Here is a 19258-nt window from a genome sequence, read left to right as displayed (position 1 = left end):
TAATGCCAGGGTAGGCCCTTCGGATGAGACTCTCCTTGGTAGAATTCCAGATTTATCTGTTGACTTTGTTTTACAGGGGTGCTTCGAAAGAAGAACCAGAGATCAAAAGATGAACCAAGCAGGCTTTCGGTTATTCAAGTTGATTATTCAGTTAGGCCTAATAATGCAAAATCAGTGGTTCCCAAACTTTTCGGGCCGCCGCCCCCTCAGTTCCACAAACTCAACCCCAGCGCCCCCTACACTATCCTATAAAAAGCATTATTCAAAATAGGGGTTTGCATGACGCACTAAAGAAGATAATAACAATACAATTTCAAAACAGTAACAATTAATTGCACATCTATTCAAAATCAAATTAAAGCATTTTAGTTGAAATTTATTCAACAAAACTGATGAACTTGACCCAGTGGTACCAGCTCTTCAGCGTCTGGGGGAAAATTCTGATCATTTCCACCAAATTTGCCAGCGTGGTGCCATAGCTTGATCGATCATAAATTAGTGAGCAACAAAGTTGAAGGGGCCCACCTCTAGCGCCCCTCTGCTGCCCCCTTGCCTCTTAGTTCCCCCTTAGGTAATCCCACCGCCCCCCAGGGGGTGGTACTGCCCACTTTGGGAACCACTGTGCTAAATTATGCTCTTCAGATGGGTTGTGGAACCCAAAAGCAGATAGGGCAATATGTCAAAGATTAACTCTTCTCCCACCCCCAAGAGGGTTTCTGTAATTGCTGCAGTTGTCGGTCATTGGTTAGGATGCAAGGTAGGTTCGCGTGTGGCAGAGGGTGTGTGAGTGCCGTCTGAAGGTCCTTGGAACGGGGGTGGGGGGGAATGGTGGCAGGAAAAGGTCCTCAGCAATGGCGGCATAGCTGGAAACTCAGCCCGCAGCTGTGGAAACGTGCCAGAGATGCAGTCCAAAGGACCTGCTCCCTGATGCGCAGAGCATATCGCTGTCGGTTTCAGTCTGTTGCGTCAGTTGCAGGGCACAACAGGTGAGCAGAGATCGCTAGCGGGGGGGGGGGTGCTCACAGGTGCTGCTCGCCTAGCAGGCTGTCGGCTTGGGGCGCCCGGTCTGTCTCTGCCACGGCTTTGCGGGAGGGCCGTTGCTTTTCTTCTCTTTACAGCTGTACAGCAAAGAGAGGGGAGCGGAAACGGAGCTCATGAGGAATCTGCGCCATAGGGAAGCTCTTTGCAGCCTCCGTGGATCAGAGCATAGATGACGGTTCTGAAAGCCTGATCCAAGCATACCGTGAGATGTTTCTTCTCTCCCACCCACCCCAATCCCTCCATATTCCACAAACAGAATGAAATCACACTTAGAATGCAGAATGCACACAGCTCACAGTAACAGGATATAGGGGGTGGGAGGTGGGGCATAATGGGGGCAGTCGATAGTTTGGAAATGCTCCGCTTTATCATTCAGGGAAGTTCCAATGTGGTTTTCCTTTGGTTTGTCTTAGGACTAAAAAAGAGAGTCCTAAAAAGGGCTGGGCGGGGGCGTGCAGAGCGCACGAGGATTCATAGCGCAGACGCCGGATTCTTTTGCAGTAGGCTGGTAAAAGCCAGCCTGTTGGGGGCAACAAAGCTCTGATGACTCCGGTGAGCGTTTTTGCATCGGGAAACCTCCAGTTACCTTGTTAGAAAGGTGGCTCAGTTACTTTCCTTTAAGATCTTTCCTTTAAGATCCAGAAGGAAAGGTATCTCTCTGTGTTCTGTCACTCCAGATGCATCTTGGTTGGAAAAGGAACGGGCCAAGGGGGTGCTTAAGCCCCCCTCCCATGTGATCGACCCCCAATATTTTTTGCTTCATGTCTTGTACCGGAGAGGCACTCGAGTGGCGTGGAGTGGCTCCATACACTGTGGGAAGCCAAGTTCCCAGCAGTCTGCGTGGAGCCCTCCCGTGTGGCATCAGCCTATAGCGGCCTCTGTGTAGGAGGAGGGGTGTGTAGAATCTAGGGTTGCCAACCTCCAGGCGGTGGCTGGAGATCTCCCGCTATTAGCACCCTTGGCACCAACATTGCTATTCTCTCTGCGAGAAAGACAGAAAGTATTGTCAGAAAGGCTGGTCTCCGCAGAAACGGGGCAATAGGGTTGCCGACCTCCAGGGACTAGCTGGAGATCTCCCGCTATTACAGCTGATCTCCAGCTGATAGGGATCAGTTCACCTGGAGAAAATGGCTGCTTTAGCAATTGGACTCTATGGCATTGAAGTCCCTCCCCAAACCCTGCCCTCCGCAGGCTCCGCCCCCAAACTCTCCAGGTATTTCCCAACCCGGGGCTGGCAACCCTAGCTGAATCTGTGCAGAGAGAATCAGGAAAAAGGATTTTGTTTTCTGTTAAGGATATTCGGGGCATGGGGAGAGGAAACTTTGCTGCCATTAGGAAATAACAGGTTTATGCAGCGAGCTAAGATGTGTCTCAGTTGAGGGAATCAGACATGTTGAAACGTTTATTTTCGTCTCGAATAGTTCCTGAATGCTATACAGGCACGAGCGGCTGTACCTTGAACATATTTATCCACATTTTATAATACTGTTTTAGGTGTATTCATTAGAGCCAACGAGACTCTGACAGTAAATGATCCAGGAGGTCAACATTTACTTCATTCTAGCTTGGGGGGCAGGGGTAGATATTTAAAGCGTGGGTTCAGGGAGGAGGAATCGTTTTTCCAAATGTCCGACGGGACTTCCGCTGTCAAGGATGACTTCGGCACAGACCTATGAGCGTAAAATAATCGGGGCAAGGAGGGAGGGAGATGGAGTGTACCCAAATAATGTATTTTCGGCTGTGTGTAGCAGCTTCTCTTTCAGATAGGCAGCTAAACTTCATTTTTGATTGGGGGGGGACAGCGTTTTGCTTTTCTGTATGTTTTGGATGGTGTAACATCCTGTTCTTTACAGGTTAATTTTTTCCCTCCAAACCATAACAACTGGTGGAATGACTTTACTGATATATGCAAATCCTACCGTTTTGAGCTGCAGGTTTTCGGGGTGGGGGGCGCAGGAGCACAGGCACGCTGGAGCATAGAAGCTTAATTTATTGTGGCTTTCTCTCTTGGCAACAAAACAAAACCCGGAACCCTGAAGGTGGCTTTGTAAAGCGTGTGTTGTTTTTTCCTCTCTTTTTTTTTTTTGCAAACTTAAAAAAAAAATGACGATGATGTGAAAATTTTTTTTAAAAGCGCGATTCTGTGTACATTCTTTTTTTCAACCTCTTTTATTTTTGTTTGTTCGTTTCCTTATTTTTCTGTGAAAGCTTTTGGTCTTTGTAACTTTGCATTATTTGTAAATGAAAAAAAATGTAATAAAGTTCAACTGTTTTTCTCTCTGGCTGCCCAGCTCTGCTTTTCTGAATAATTCTTGCAGTGGGAGGGTCTCCTTAAAATTTAAAGATCTTTTATGGGGCTGCTTTGCTGATCGGATCTCTCTTGGGGTACAGAGCTTTCCTTATGAGACCGCAGCAGGTGTCAAAATCCAGGCCCCTTTGGTAAACAAAGTACTTCTAATAACCAAATTTTATTTCCCCCCTCCCCCTGAAAATGATGTCTGTCTCCTTACTGGTTCTCAAGGAAGTTAATGTTTCTTTTTTAATGACCCCGGCTTCACGATTTGAGCGGCAAGGCTGGGGACTGGCAGAAGGTGAGTCTGCAGACTCGTGGTTCGGGTGAGTTGAATTAACCTGGCAATTCCCAAACTTCTAACACCCACCCCATTTTTTTTTCTTTGGGGGGGCAGTAGAATTGTAGGCACAGTACACTCACACTTGCATTTTACGCCTTTTTCAGATGTAAGAAGTATTACCAAGAGGCCTCCTGTGTTTCTGCATGAGCCATGCTTCTTAAGTGTGCCTCCTCGTCGGAATCCCAGGGCAGTGACTCATGCAGAAGCACAATGGGGAGCCTCACCCAAAGTAGACATGGGACAGAATTTTGGCCACGCAGGCTGGCTGGAAAGAAGCTGGGCCAGAGCAGTGGCTCGTGCAGAGGCACAGTTGGCAGCCTCTGCTGTGGGTGGCTAATTCGGGCTGGGGGGAGCTTTATTTGTGGGGGGTTTGCAGCGCGCTAGCCCTTCCCTCACAGCTCCCTAGGATGTCCCAGCAGGCAGGTTAGATGCTCTTCCCCACTGCAGAACAAACAAGTCTCTGTCCAAACCCAGCAAGTCCTGGAAGGTTTCCTAGAGAGGTGTCTGCAGGGGACTTGCGTCCCAAGGCACAGTTCGCACGGGACAGTCCACGACCGAATATACCGCAAGGAAGCAGCGCATGTAGCGAGAGTCTCTCAGGCGAATCCGGGGTAGGGGATGGGGCAGAGGCATTAGTAGTCCCTTTGGTTTCGGTACGATTCGTAGTCTTCAGGAATCGTGTCTGAACGGGAGAAAGAAAGAATTAGAATAGGTGAGGGGTCTGGAGACCAAGTCCTATGAGGAAAGGTTGAAGGAGATGGGTATGTTTCGCCTGAAGAGGAGAAGACTGGGAGGGGATATGATGACCATCTTCAAGTACTTGAAGGGCGGTCATGTAGAGGAGGATGCCGCGTTGTTTTCTGTGGCCCCAGAAGGTCGGACCAGAACCAACGGGTTGAAATTAAATCAAAAGAGCTTCTGTCTAGGCATTAGGAAGAATTTTCTAACAGAGCGGTTCCTCAGTGGAACAGGCTTCCTCTGGAGGTGGTGAGCTTTCCTTCCCTGGAGGTTTCGAAGCAGAGGCTAGATGGCCATCTGTCAGCAATGCTGTTTCTATGACCTTAAGCAGATGATGAGAGGGAGGGCATCTTGGCCATCTTCTGGGCATGGAGTAGGGGGTCACTGGGGGGGTGGGGGGTGGGCAGTAGTTGTGAATTTCCTGCATTGTGCAGGGGGTTGGACTAGATGATCCTGGTAGTCCCTTCCACCTCTATGATTCTATGAATTCAATCTGGAGACAAATAGGCATGGGGAGATTTTTCTAATAAAAGGAGAGATTGGTCAGCATGTGCATTCTGCCAGATGATTGTCCTTCCCTTCCCACTCCCAAGATATCTGCTCAAATATGCAAAGAAGGAACCCAAATCTAGGGTTGCCAACTGCCAGGTAATTCGTGATATCTCCTGCTATTACAACGGATCTCCAGCTGATAGAAGTCAGTTCACCTGCAGGAAATGGCTGCTTTGGCAATTGGACTCTATGGCATTTAAGCCCCTCCCCAAACCCTGCCCTCCTCTGGCGCCACCCCAAAAACCTCCCGCCGGTGGCGAAGAGGGACCTGGCAACCCTAGCTGAACTGTCAGTAAACTTTCCAGCATGCCGGGGACCTGGTTGGCTCCACTCACCGTTACAGCGATATCGGAGGTTAGACCAGATGATGTTCTCCTGAGAGAAGCAGAAGACCCCCAAGCGGCCCCCTCTCATCGTCGTGTCGAGGACAACCCCTGTATCAGCAACCATCTCTGAGCCCTCGTAGAAGCGAGCTCTGGGGAAACATTCGAAAGAGACGGGGGGGTTCAAGTACAGTCCAGGCACATGAACACATAAAGCTGCCTTATCCTGAGTCAGACCCTCGGTCCATCAAAGTCAGTATTGTCTACTCAGACCGGCAGCAGCTCCCCAGTGTCTCAGCTGGAGGTCTCTCACATCACCTACTTGCCTAGTCTCTTTAACTGGAGATGCCGGGGATTGAACCTGGGACTTTCTGCATGCCAAGAAGATGCTCTGCCACTGAGCCACGGCCCCTCTCCATGGCTCTCCAGGGTCTCGGGGTCTTTCGCATCACTTACTTGCCTAGTCCCTTTAACTGGAGATGCCTGGGATTGAACCTGGGACCTCAGATGCTCTACAAACTGAGCCATAGCCCCACCCCAAGTAATGTACACATGAAATTGCCTTATACTGAGTCAGACCCTGGGTCCATCAAAGTCAGTATTGTCTACTCAGACTGGCAGCGGCTCTCCAGGGTCTCAGGCAGGGGTCTTTCACATCACCTGCTTGCCTAGTCCCTTTAACTGGAGATATCGGGGATTAAACTTGGGACCTTTTCCATGCCAAGCAGGCCCTCTACCACTGAGCCACAGCCCCTCCCCAGGCAAACGGAGGCTTGAGAACTCAGCCACCAGAGATGAACACCATTTGATTACTGATGGATAGTACGAAACGGGTTTTAAGATTTTATAGTCTATTTATTGTATACTGTTGTTTTTATTATATTACACTGTGTTGTATTTCATTGTTAGCTGCCCTGAGCACAGCCAGGATAGAGAGCGGGATATAAATCAAAATAAATAAATAAATAAATAAATAAGGCCTGGGGATCTCTGGGGAGCCTGGCGCTCCCCCAAGGTTAGGTTTTCAAAGCAGTCGCTGAACGGGTGGACTATAAAGAAAATCCCAAATGTGAGAGGGATGGCAGGAAGGGTTGTCTCAGCGCTTGGTTGCCCTTTCTTACATGCCCAGGGTAGTGCCGATTGCCACTTTGGGGTCAGGAAGCAATTTCCCTCCAGGCCGGATTGGCTAGGGATCCCAGAGGGTTTTTTCTCCATCTTCTGGGTATGGAGCAGGGGTCACTGGAGGTGTGGGGAAGTTAGAGAGCCAGCGTGGCATAGTAGTTAAGAGCTGTGGTTTGGAGCGGTGGACTCTGATCTGGAGAACTAGGTTTGATTCCCCCACTCCTCCACATGAATGGTGGAGGCTAATCTGGTGAACTGGATTTGTTTCCCCACTCCTCCACATGAAGCCAGCTGGAGGACCTTGGGCTAGTCACACTGTCTCAGCCCCACCTACCTCACAGGGTGTCTGTTGTGGAGAGGGGAAGAGAAGGTGATTGTAAGCCGGTTTGATTCTTAAGTGGTAGAGAAAGTTGGCATATAAAAACCAACTCTTCTTCCTCTTCTAGTTGTGAATTTCCTGCATTGTGCAGAGGGTTGGACTAGATGACCCTGGTGGTCCCTTCCAACTCTATGATTCTATAACTTTGTTCATTCATTGCCTTTTTGAAAGGAAAGATGCAAAAGTTAACTTGTTCTCTGGAATGTTCCTCGAAATGTTTTTTTTCTCTAGCAACCATTCCAAGGTCGTCTTAAATATCTCTCAGAAAGGCAGCAGCTTCCTGCTAGAAACCGGCGCACCGTACCCCAAAGCTCCACCTGGCCAGCCTCCCCTCCTTACCGGATGTAGCCCACCTGGGGCCGATGCTGCAGGAACCAGCGGTAGGAGGTCTTGTCTTTCCAGCCAACGTTGCGGGGGTCTTTCCACAGCAGCTTGACTTGGTCGGTGGTGTCTCCCGTGTGCCAGAGCGAATTGCGCAGGTATTCTCCCGGCCCTGTTTTCGACTTCACTGCCTGGGTTCGAGGAGGAAAGAGTCTCATCAAAAATTAGAGAAGATGAAGGAGAAGAGTTGGGTTTTAATATGCCACCTTTCTCTACCGCTTAAGGGAGAATCAAAACGGCTGACAGTCTCCTTCCCTCCCTCTCCCCACAACAGGCACCTTGTGAGGTAGGTGGGGCTGAGAGAATTCTGAGAGAACTGAGACTAGTTATGTAGAAAGTGGGAACTTCTGCATGCAAAGAAGAAGGGCTGGTTTTTATACGCCGACTTCCTTTACCGCTTAAGGAAGAATCAAACCGGCTTACAATCCCCTTCCCTTCCCCTCCCCACACCCTGTGAGGTAGGTGGGGCTGAGAGAGCTGTGACTAGCCCAAGGTGGCTTCGTGTGGAGGAGTGGGGAAACCAACTCAGTTCACCAGATTAGAGTCCGCCGCTCATGCAGAGAGTAGGGAATCAAACCCGGTTCTCCAGATCAGAGTCCACCGCTCCAAACCACTGCTCTTAACCACTAGTCCACGCTGGCTATGTTTAGCTATGGAAGGCGGAGGATTCCCCCCCTTCTCTGAGAATTCGCACTTGACTGGCGGCTCCTGGAAGGGTTCTGACCAAGCGCTCTGGGACTACCAGGTTACCTTGAGCTGGATGCCGGGTTCGGCCACCGCTCGGAAGGGGTTGGCTTGCCAGTACGTCTGTTCCATCTGCTTCCACATGACCACGTAGAAGCTGGAGCTGTCCTGGTAGCCGAAGATAAAGCCAGCGTAGTCGTCGTCGGTGGCCGTGTTCACGTGAAAAGTGCCCTCAAAGTCCACCCCGTTGAATGCAGTGTAGCCTCAACCAGGGGAAGAGAGAGAGGACAGAAATTCAATGCTAAACAAGGCAAGAGATGAGATAGGGCTAGGGAAGGGGGCAGTGGGGGGGGGGCTTTGGCACCCGCACTATTCGAACCCGCAACCTGGCATAATTGAGTCAGCTTTCTGCAAGTCAGCTTTCTCCAAGTTGGCAGCCATCAGCACAGGGAGTTCCACATTTTAATATGCATTGCATGAAGAAACACTTCCTTTTATCAGTTTTGAATCTCTCACCCTCCAGCTTCTGCAGATGACCCCCGCGTTCTGGTGTTATGAGAGAGGGAGAAAAGCTTCTCCCTGTCCACTCTCTCCATACCATGCATAATTTTATAGACCTCTATCATGTCTCCCCTTAACCGCCTTCTTTCCAAGCCAAACAGCCCTAAGCATGGCCATCTAAGTTTCCTGAGATCTTTAATGGGAGATGCTGGGAAGTGTACTTGAGTCCTTTTGAAGAACACTCAGCACAGATCGACCATTATGGCAGAGCCCCTTCCCAAAATGAAGTGGCTGTCCAGGGCCTCAGGCAGAGGTCTTTCACATCACCTGCTTGCCTGGTCCCTTTAACTGGAGATGCCACTGATTGAACCTGGGACCTTCTGCATGCCAAGCAGATGCTCTACCATTGAGCTACAGCCCTTATACTGAATCAGACCCTTGGTCCATCAAAGTCATTATTGTCTACTCAGACTGGCAGCGGCTCTCCAGGGTCTCAAACAGAGGTCTTTCACATCGCCTACTTGCCTGGCCCCTTTAACTGGAGATGCTGAAAATTGAACCTAGATGCCAGGGATTGAGCCTGGGACCTTCTGCATATCAAGCAGATGCTCTACTACTGAGCCGCGGCCCCTCTTCATGACGTCAAAGAGTAGAAACTTGCTTTTAAATAAAAAACACGGAAGCAGAGCATTCCAGCTTCTGTACCCCTCCCCAGTTTTTGCACTTGGGCACCCCTCCCCTTCTCTAATACAATGACGGCTTCCTCTTAGGAGAGAATAGAATGGCCCTTACCCACAGCCAGGCCTGGATCACTGTTCATGGTCTGGACGATTTCCATACCCTGCAAAAACAAAAAAAATTGGGAGTGTTTGTGTCCACTGGCATGGGTTAGTTGACAAGAGTTAGTTGACAAGGGTGTGCTTCCTAGAAGCTCAAGACTGGGAAGCGAATGAACTTTTCCCATTTGTGGTGTGCTTCTTATTTATCTCTTTGACCTAGTTCTAGGCAGAACGTTCTGGACAAAGCGTCCCAAGGCAGGTTGGCAGAGTTAAAATGCCAAAATAATACAGAAGAGTACCGGAGGGCAGAGAGGCCTCCAGCTCTCAGAGCCTAGACAGGGGGCAGGGCTTTTTAGGTGGTGGCGCCGTCCCCTCTCCCCTGGCACCCTATTACGCTTGGAACGAAGTCAAGACGGCTTCATTCTCCTGTGCTTTGAGCCGTTCCAGGGCACCGAAGACTTCGATCAGGTCCTGGCACACACCCCTCCTGGAAGGTAGAATTAAAACGCTCCTCCAAACACCAAGACCCCATGCAAATGATACCCCTGTTGTTGGCTCGACTTTTCAACTCTTGCTGTATTCAGTGTAGTGCCCTCTTAATAAGCAGCTGCCAGTCAGGGCCACGAGACATTTGAGCTCCTGAGAAAAAGGCCCCAATTCCTTTACTTGGCGGTTGCTTTGATCAGCAGGGGACCGAGAGGGTGTCAACAAGCCAGAGAGCCGGGGATGAGAATGAAGAAGAGTTGATTTTTATATGCCGACTTTCTCTGCCACTTAAGGGAGAATCAAACTGGCTTACAATCACCTTCCCTTCCTCTCCCCACAACAGACACCCTGTGAGGTAGGTGGGGCTGAGAGAGCTCTAAGAGAACTGTGACTGGCCCAGGGTCACCCAGCAGGCTTCATGTGGAGGAGTGGTGAATCGAACCCGGTTCTCCAGATTAGAGTCCGTCACTCATGTGGAGGAGTGGGGAATCGAACCCGGTTCTCCAGATTAGAGTCCGCCACTCATGTGGAGGAGTGGGGAATCGAACCCGGTTCTCCAGATTAGAGTCCGTCACTCATGTGGAGGAGTGGGGAATCGAACCCGGTTCTCCAGATTAGAGTCCGTCGCTCATGTGGAGGAGTGGGGAATCGAACCCGGTTCTCCAGATTAGAGTCCGTCGCTCATGTGGAGGAGTGGGGAATCGAACCCGGTTCTCCAGATTAGAGTCCGTCGCTCATGTGGAGGAGTGGGGAATCGAACCCGGTTCTCCAGATTAGAGTCCGCCGCTCATGTGGAGGAGTGGGAATTGAACCCGGTTCTCCAGATTAGAGTCCGTCGCTCATGTGGAGGAGTGGGGAATCGAACCCGGTTCTCCAGATTAGAGTCCGCCGCTCATGTGGAGGAGTGGGGAATCGAACCCGGTTCTCCAGATTAGAGTCCGCCGCTCATGTGGAGGAGTGGGGAATCGAACCCGGTTCTCCAGATTAGAGTCCGCCGCTCATGTGGAGGAGTGGGGAATCGAACCCGGTTCTCCAGATTAGAGTCCGCCGCTCATGTGGAGGAGTGGGGAATCGAACCCGGTTCTCCAGATGAGAGTCCGCCGCTCATGTGGAGGAGTGGGGAATCGAACCCGGTTCTCCAGATGAGAGTCCGCCGCTCATGTGCAGGAGTGGGGAATCGAACCCGGTTCTCCAGATGAGAGTCCGCCGCTCCTAACCACTACAGCACGCCGGCTCTCATGAGTGAAGGAACTACCTAAACGAAGAGGCGCCATTTAAAGCAGGAGTAAGAGGCAGAGGGGAGAGCATGCTGTCTTTACCCCTTACCCACCCTGCGAGCGTACCAGCTCTGGCCCCTACAGAGGAAGGCTGAGGCTGCGGAGCATTCTCGGTCAAGCCAGAAGGGCCGCATTCGTGTGGAAACCAAGCACTCCCGCTCCACACTCCCACCTGGTTGAGGACAATCCAGTTAGGGTCGATTTGCGCGTCGCCCTCGGGGTCCAGCACCACCGTCTGGTAGGCCCGGAAGTCAGTCAACGTCACTTCGGCGTTCTCGGGGCAGACGTCAATGTGGTCGACCACCAGGTCCTTGTCGAAGTCATCCTCGCAGGCGTTCCCGATGCCGTCTCCTGCGGGACAGAGGGAAGACCGTCTCAGCTTTCGGTCACCTTTTCTCCAAATTAGGGTCTGCTGCTCATGTGGAGGGGTGGGGAATCTTTTTTATTATTATTAATGTTATTAGGTTATACATTATATTTAAATCCATACTATGTTCTACATTTTTTCCCCCCACCCAACATTTTCACACCGAAATCTTTAACCAGGAGCACACGTTTCTAAATTTCTTAGTTAGTTTAGGGTTGACTTCCTCGCATTTTATCCAATTCAAGTACAGAGACCACTTGTCCTTTATTTCCCCTATTTTACTATCCCACGGTGAATCTTTAGCCAATTGTGCAACAATATCTGATTGTATATATTCATATAAATAATCATTCCAACATTCAAAAGTCCATGTGTTTGCTTCTTTCCATCCTTTTGCTATTGTAGCTTGAGCTGCTAGGATCATAGCTTTACATAGTTCCTGGGCATTTCCAGTTATTCTTTGCTGTCTCACTGCACCCATAAATAGCACGTCTATATCCAAATTAATCTTGATTTTAAAAAGCTGTTCCATTCTCTTCAAAATCATTTCCCAAAAAAGTTTAACCCTCGAGGGGTGGGGGAATCAAACCCGGTTCTCCAGATCAGAGTCCACCGCTCCAAACCACTAAACCACTCTGGAACGGCCTGCTCACTGTTTGTGTCTTCCTGCCCGGGATTGGGGACCAGGCGGCAGTTGTCAGGGCCCGGCGGCCTCCGGTCCGGGATGCCATCGTTATCGTCGTCATCGTCACATTCGTCGCCGATCCCATCCCGGTCGGTGTCCAGTTGGGAGCTGTTGGGCACGGAGGGGCAGTTGTCCCTGGAGTCCTGATGACCGTCTCCGTCGCTGGCCGAGAGACAGGGAGGAAGCAGGAGAAGAAGAACAGTTGGTTTTTATATGCCGACTTTTTCTCCTGCTTTAGGAAGAATCAAACTGGCCTACAATCACCTTCCCTTCCCCTCCCCACAACAGATACCCTGTGAGGTAGGTGGGGCTGAGAGAGCTGTGAATAGCCCAAGGTCACCCAGCTGGCTTCATGTGGAGGAGTGGGGAATCAAACCCAGTTCTCCAGATTAGAGTCCGCTGCTCTTAACCACTACACCACACTGGCTCTCCAAATACTGTGTATCCAAACACATAGTGTGCTGTGAGAGGGCTGTTAGAGTGCCATACCCAAATAATATACTCTTTTTGCGTCTCTGCATGAATCACTGTTCTACTTTTAATCAGCTTTCCCAGGAGGAGGTATTCCTTTCCCTTGATTTAACAGTCATTGGTTATTCATCTGCCATTTCACACTTTAAAGGGGGAGGGAGAAATGAAGATTAATTTCTTCCTGACACTATAAAGAGAAACGTTGCCACGTCTCTCACTCAATTCACTGATCTACTTGACAGCAGATAACGCAGTATCAGCTTCTCAGAGAGTGGCATTAGCTGTTTTATCCAGGGAGTGATATATTTATTTCGTGCAGTATTATTTCATAGAATCATAGAGTTGGAAGGTACCACCAGGGTCATCTAGTCCAACCCCCTGCACAATTCACAACTACCTCCCCCACACACACCCAGTGACCCCTACTCCATGCCCAGAAGATGGCCAAGGTGCCCTCCCTCTCATCATCTGCCTAAGGTCACAGAATCAGCACTGCTGACAGATGGCCATCTAGCCTCTTCTTAAAAACCTCCAGGGAAGGAGAGCTTACCACCTCCCGAGGAAGCCTGTTCCACTGAGGAACCGCTCTAACGGTTAGAAAATCCTTCCTAATGTCTAGACGGAAACTCTTTGGATTTAATTTCAACCCGTTGGTTTTGCGAACATGCTAAAACAATGAGGGCTAGGGAGTCTACTTGATCCAGACAACATGGGCATTTGGGTTCTGCAATAATTTTATTGCATCTCCCTTGCGTCTCGCCGAACTCAATTGTTACGAGGGCCAGTTATGATATCAATGTCACTTGGTCTGGCCGGGCCATGCCCCGCCAGCCCAGATTGAGAGTGGCTGCCTCAGGCTTGCCCGCGGGCTGGATCCGGTCCCTTGAATGCTCTTATCCGGCCTGCAGGCCGGATAAGAGCTCTCAAGGGGCCGGATCCAGCCCGCGGGCCTTATGTTTGACACCCCTTCTCTAAGACATTACACCTTGCCAATAAGAACGCTCGTCTAAATTTATGGGATTCTAACCAGCCGAAAAAGGTGGTACCATAATCCTTACAAATGATTAAAAACACACTTTTAAAAGCCTAGCAGTAGCTCTTAACCATATTTCCAGTACTCCACAATTCCCTGCAGGCTGAACAAGGGCAATATTTGTTTTACTCACCGATCCTGATTGGTGTCACAAGGGTCCCCGACAAGATCGTGGTCAGTATCTTTCTAAGCAGAGGGAAGCACAAAACGTTTAATTTTTAGAAGAAAAAGAAGAGTTGGTTTTTATATGGTGACTTTCTCTACCACTTAAGGGAGATTCAAACCGGCTTACAATCTCCTTCCCTTCCCCTCCCCACAACAGGCACCCTGTGAGGTAGGTGGGGCTGAGAGAGAGTGACTAGCCCAAGGTCACCCAGCAGGCTTCGTGTGGAGGAGCGGGGAAACCAACCCAGTTCACCAGATTAGCCTCCGCCGCTCATGTGAAGGAGTGGGGAATCAAACCCAGTTCTCCAGATTAGAGTCCGCTGTTCTTGTGGAGGAGTGGGGAATCGAACCCGGTTCTCCAGATCAGAGTCCACCGCTCCAAACCGCTGCTCTTAACCACTACACCACGCTGCTCTCTTTAGATAGCTAGGAATACACTCAGGATGAAAGTTACCTGGTCTGGATTATAGATCGAGGGGCAGCTATCACAGACATCTCCCACACCGTCCCCGTCGGTATCTCTCTGGTCTGGATTGGGAATCCTGACACAGTTGTCCATAATGTTTTTAACATCTGGTGGGAGGCAGCGGGGCGGGGAGAGAGAAATACTGTCAGCCCTCAAAACTGAGCCTAGCCTTGAACTTGTGACTTGAGGGGTGTTTAGCCACCCCTGGCCCAATGAGAAAACTTTGCTGAAGATCAGTCGGGGGGGCAGAGGAGAGAGAGGCTGCGCCCTACCAGTCGCACTGCCAACCTCCAGGTGAAGAAGAAGAAGAGTTGGTTTTTATATGCCAACTTTCTCCACCACTTAAGGGAGAATCAAACCGGCTTTCAATCACCTTCCCCTCCCCGCAACAGACCCCCTGGGAGGTAAGTGGGGCTGAGAGAAATCTAAGAGAACTGTGACTAGCCCAAGGTCACCCAGCTGGCTTCATGTGGACGAGCGGGGCAACAAATCCAGTTCACCAGATTAGCCTCCGCTGCTCATGTGAAGGAGTGGGGGCATCAAACCCGGTTCTTCAGATCAGAGTCCACCGCTCCAAACCACCGCTTTTAACCACCACGCCACAGACAAGACTAACATGGCGACCCGCCGTGTTCTTTCTTCACTTGCATTATTTATGCATGTTTCTCTCGCTGCAGGAGATTCCTGTCTGTCTAATTTCCCCGCCTTGTCCAGTCTCGGTGGCCGAAATCCATGGCATCCTTTGGGCCCCGTAGGCCAAAAATAACCCAACGTATGGGCACGGAGTTTGGAAAACTCTGATGTCGACGGGACAGGAACCGGGACGCAGACAAGCTGCATGGCTTCCCTCCCTGTTCCTAGGTCTCGGGAGGATGCCAGGGGTGGGGGGATCCTTGGGAAGAAGGGGCCAGGTTTGATGTGGCTTTAAAACCCTGGGAAGGGAAGGGCAAAGCCATAAGCTTTTAAAGCAGTCCACCCATTACCATCGGGACTGAACTGCGGATGCGGGCACTGAGAAGCTAATCTTGTCTCTGCTAATGGCATGGATGCACAGAGCCTGCTTGTCCAGAGGCAGTCTACCTTTCAATGGCAGGTGCTGGGGCCATTCAGTTGAGGGGTGGGGGGCTACTGCCTTCCTGCTTGAACATTGCGGGAAACAGGATGCTTGGCCCTCTGGGCTGCTTTTCGCCGTGCTCAAAAATGGCTTTGGTTCAGGAATCCCCAACCACAAAATAGTTGCCACCGCTTAAACCTCAGCGACGCAGTGCAAAAGCCCGACCTGGCTCCACCCCCTTCCTAAAAGCTTTCGGCAGGCGCCAGGAAAAGTGTTGGCGGGCGCCATAGCACCCACAGGCACCACGTTGGGGACCCCTGCCCTAGTTTATCAATCCGCTAGGTTGCTTTGCGGAGGCAAGCAATGGCAAGCCAGCCAGCGTTCGCCTCTTGCCCTGAAAAGCCAACAGGGTCGCCATACGTCCAGAACCAACGGGTTGAAATTAAATCAACAGAGTTTCCGTCCAGAAATTAGGAAGAACTTTGTAACAGTTCGAACGGTTCCTCAGTGGAACAGGCTTTTTTGGGAGGGGGTGAGCTCTCCTCCCCTGGAGGTTTATAAGAAGAGGCTAGATGGCCATCTGTCAGCAGTGCTAATTCTATGACCTTGGGCAGATGATGAGAGGGAGGGCATCTTGGCCATCTTCTGGGCATGGAGTAGGGGTCACTGGGGGCGTGGGGAGGGGACGTAGTTGTGAATTGTGCAGGGGGTTGGACTAGTTGACCCTGGTGGTCCCTTCCAACTGTATGATTCTCTGAAATAATACTGCACGAAATAAATATATCACTCCCTGGATGATGAGAGGGAGGGCATCTTGGCCATCTTCTGGGCATGGAGTAGGGGTCACTGGGGGCGTGGGGCAGAGGCAGTTGTGAATTTCCTGCCTTGTGCAGGGGGTTGGACTAGATAACCCCGGTGGTCCCTTCCAACTCTATGATTCTTTGAAGCGAGGCCTCCAGAACTGCACCCATTCGGCCCCCTTCCCAAAACTTATCAGCAAGAGAAGTGGCCGTATGGCTCCCTTAAAATGCGAGCAGGTGACGAGGAGGGCGACTGCAGAGGAGACACATTTATAGCTCGGGGAGGGCCTCGTGTGCCCAAGGGTAGCAACTTGACAGCGCTTTCGACCAACAAGGGCGAGGCATCCAGGTATCCTCGGAGGCTTTTAGGGAGTAACCCGAAAGACCCGAGATGCCCAGACACTCACTGTCCCCGTCCATGTCATCGTCACACAGGTCTCCCCGGCCGTCTCTGTCGCTGTCCCGCTGGTCGTTGTTCTTCACGTGGGGGCAGTTGTCGCAGGCGTCCCCGTAATTGTCCTGGTCCGTGTTGCGCTGGTCCGTGTTGCGCACGAACACGCAGTTGTCCTGCGGAGAGATTGGTGGCCGTCAGGAAGGGTGCGCGTGGGGGTTAAGAACTGGAGTCTCGCCCAGCCGGGGGGGTCAGACCCAAAGGTGCGTCCTGGTCAGCAAACGCTTCAGAGAAGTCCTCGCAATCTAGACAGGCTAGACCGAGGCCTCCCTGCGTGTTCCCTTCTGCTGCCTGTTTCTTGGAGGTAGACTACCACTGAATATGGAGGTTCGGGTTAGCTGCCATGGCTTTAGAGCAGTTACTGTATACTTTCGTGGAGGGCAAATCTGTCTAAATGAATGACTTGTGGCAGGAAACATACACAGAAACAATTGGAGAGGGGTGCCTTTGCCAGTTTCCTTCTCCTCAGACTTATTTTAGGTCCCCACAAGAAATACTTATAGGTTGTTTATGCATGGGTACTTTCACTCACGTTCGCCCCCGGTCTGTCTCGGTTGTTCCTTGGAGTTATGCATGAGTTTTCCCTCCATAGAGATGACCTCACTGCCAGCCCTGGCAAATCCTGGGACCTTCCTTTCCCCTGTTAACCTGATTCTTCCCTCTCCCCTGAGCTCAGCCCAGGTGAAATCCCCATGCATAAGGCAAAGCATGGGACACGCAAGCTTGGTTTCTCTCACAGCCAGTTACAAAGCAGCATGTAAAGAGGCAGGGATTCAAATGCTTCCTGCTTCCTGGGAGCTCTTTCTGAGCAGAAGAAAGGCTTTTTAAAACCGAGGGTTGCATTTCTCCCCCTTCCCTTTGAGATTGCCCCGTTTTTTGTTCTTAAAATGCATTTTTATGCAGCAATTGGGGTTGGGGTGTGTGTGTGAAAGACCCTCTGCCTGAGACCCTGGAGAGCTGCCGCCGGTCAGAGTAGACAATACTGACTTTGATGGACCAAGGGTCTGATTCAGTAGAAGGCAGCTTCATGTGTTCATGTGTTCCCAGGTGAAAGACGGATATGAAATTGGCTCTCCACAGTTGCCTGCATGTTAAGGGGGGAATCATACCTGTATTTCGCCGCCTCATCTCATCCAGAAAAATTCTGTACATGATGTCTCGAAAGTATGGGGAATTAACTACCCTAAAAATCGCAGCACCGGATGAGAATTATATTTTCCCTAGCTGCAGCTACATGCGAGAGACAACTCTGGAGTCGAAGCAGGAAACCAGGCATAAATTGTGAGCAGACGGTGCGCTCGAGAGATCGTTGTTCAGACCTCGGTGTTCAGAATCCCGTCCCCGTCCGCGTCATCATCGCAAGCGTCTCCAATGCCGTCTCTGTCTGCATCCTCTTGCCCAGAGTTTGGAACAGTGACGCAGTTGTCCTGAAAGAGGAAAGGAGGGCAGAATATTAGCCCCCCTTCTAATTCCATTATTTGAGTGTGCCAATGATCACAGCCCATTTATGCAGGGTCAATCCTGAAGCTCGCTCAAAGCTCTTTTTTTAAATGCAACCTTTAAAATGATTATTCACGGTCCTGATGCAAAACGAGAAATTCCACCCCACCCCCCACTCATCTGCTCCTTTGTTCCTTCCATTAGCCAACCGGCGCGCGGCTGTCATTTTGCATGGTTCCTTGAGGGGATTCTTCAGTGTGGGGGCGGAGCAAACACAAAAGGTCGCGTTAAAGGGGCTCTTAAGTAATGCGAAGCAGGTATGCGCCGGCTTCACAGTCGCTTCCTGAACGACGGTTCACCATGAAAAACTAAAAAAAATATGAGGGGCAATTCAGCCTGGAACAATTATAATTACCAAGTATAAATGGTCCTAATTACCAAGTATAAATGGTCACATTGTAATAACCAGCCAAGGGGGGTCGTATGATTTCACGTCCGCGCAGTTTTCATCTGTCCTGCCCGTGTCATTTGTTCATTATTAATATAGGTGTTGCCTTTTAAAAATTGTTTACTTTATTATTTTTGGAAATATTTCATACCTTGCCCACTAGGACTCACGTTCTTGTGGTAAGTTATGAACAGCCATAAAAATAAATGATTCCAGAGTCAGAAATAAAATCAACATGTATTTATTATATGCATCTTATGATATACTTTAGACGCAAGGTAGAAATCCCACCAGAGTAAAATTAGCTGTAAAAATATAATGGATAACTTAACAGTGGCAGCAGGAAAAATACTTTTTTTTAAAAAACCATTAGCCAGAAATTTTTTAAAAAGTCTGCACAGCTTTCTGGGAACATCTTAACCTGTCTCTAAAATAAGGTCAGAGAAAGAGCCATCTGAAATCTCTGGGGTTGCCACTAAAAAGGCCCTGCCCTGCAAAGAGAATTTCAGCAACAGAAGCCACCTTAGATCCAGAATGGCATTGTGTTTAAACTGCTGGATTAAAACTGGGGAGACTCGGGTTCAGACACCCATTCAGTCACGAAGTTCGGTGGGTAATCTTGAGCAAATCACTCTCTTTCAGCCCAACCTACCTCAGCCCAACCTACCTCGAAGGGCTGTTGTGAGGATAAAATAGGATTAAGGGGTACCATTTATACTGCTCTGTGCAGCTTGGAGAAAGGACGGGATGAGAAATGCACTTCCCGGAGGGATGGGTCTCCCACAAGGAGAGAATGTTAATTTCCTCCTGCTGCTTGACACCCTGGTTTTCCTTCTTTTACAACAATGGAGAAAATTGATACGATATTGCATTGCAGAATTCAGAGTCCTGTCTTGGATGGGAATACCAAGGGGAGTGCGACAAACCAGAATCCCTTGTCCAGTGGTTGGCACAAATGCCTAGAGGACTCCCTGGACAGATA

At 50.1% G+C, this 19258-nt stretch overlaps 2 protein-coding genes across 2 annotated transcripts in view; one reads left to right on the top strand and one right to left on the bottom strand.

Annotated features, from left to right (window-relative positions):
* Positions 1-19258, top strand: part of UPF1 (UPF1 RNA helicase and ATPase) — a 309167-nt gene that overhangs the window by 204757 nt on the left and 85152 nt on the right. The window lies entirely within an intron of this gene.
* COMP (cartilage oligomeric matrix protein) overlaps positions 7124-19258 on the bottom strand; it is a 30151-nt gene continuing 18016 nt past the window's right edge. Inside the window, exons 8-16 of the mRNA XM_056844529.1 lie at positions 17708-17815; positions 16345-16504; positions 14072-14190; positions 13586-13638; positions 11917-12110; positions 11069-11247; positions 9147-9195; positions 7920-8116; positions 7124-7300 (exon numbers count right to left, since the gene is read on the bottom strand). Of these exons, the coding sequence (XP_056700507.1) occupies positions 7124-7300; positions 7920-8116; positions 9147-9195; positions 11069-11247; positions 11917-12110; positions 13586-13638; positions 14072-14190; positions 16345-16504; positions 17708-17815 (1236 nt within the window). The remainder of the gene's footprint in view (positions 7301-7919; positions 8117-9146; positions 9196-11068; positions 11248-11916; positions 12111-13585; positions 13639-14071; positions 14191-16344; positions 16505-17707; positions 17816-19258) is intronic.

The sequence above is a fragment of the Euleptes europaea genome, chromosome 2 (assembly GCF_029931775.1).
Source record: "Euleptes europaea isolate rEulEur1 chromosome 2, rEulEur1.hap1, whole genome shotgun sequence".
NCBI classification, from domain to species: domain Eukaryota; kingdom Metazoa; phylum Chordata; class Lepidosauria; order Squamata; family Sphaerodactylidae; genus Euleptes; species Euleptes europaea.
This window is presented reverse-complemented; position numbering and strand designations above follow the sequence as displayed.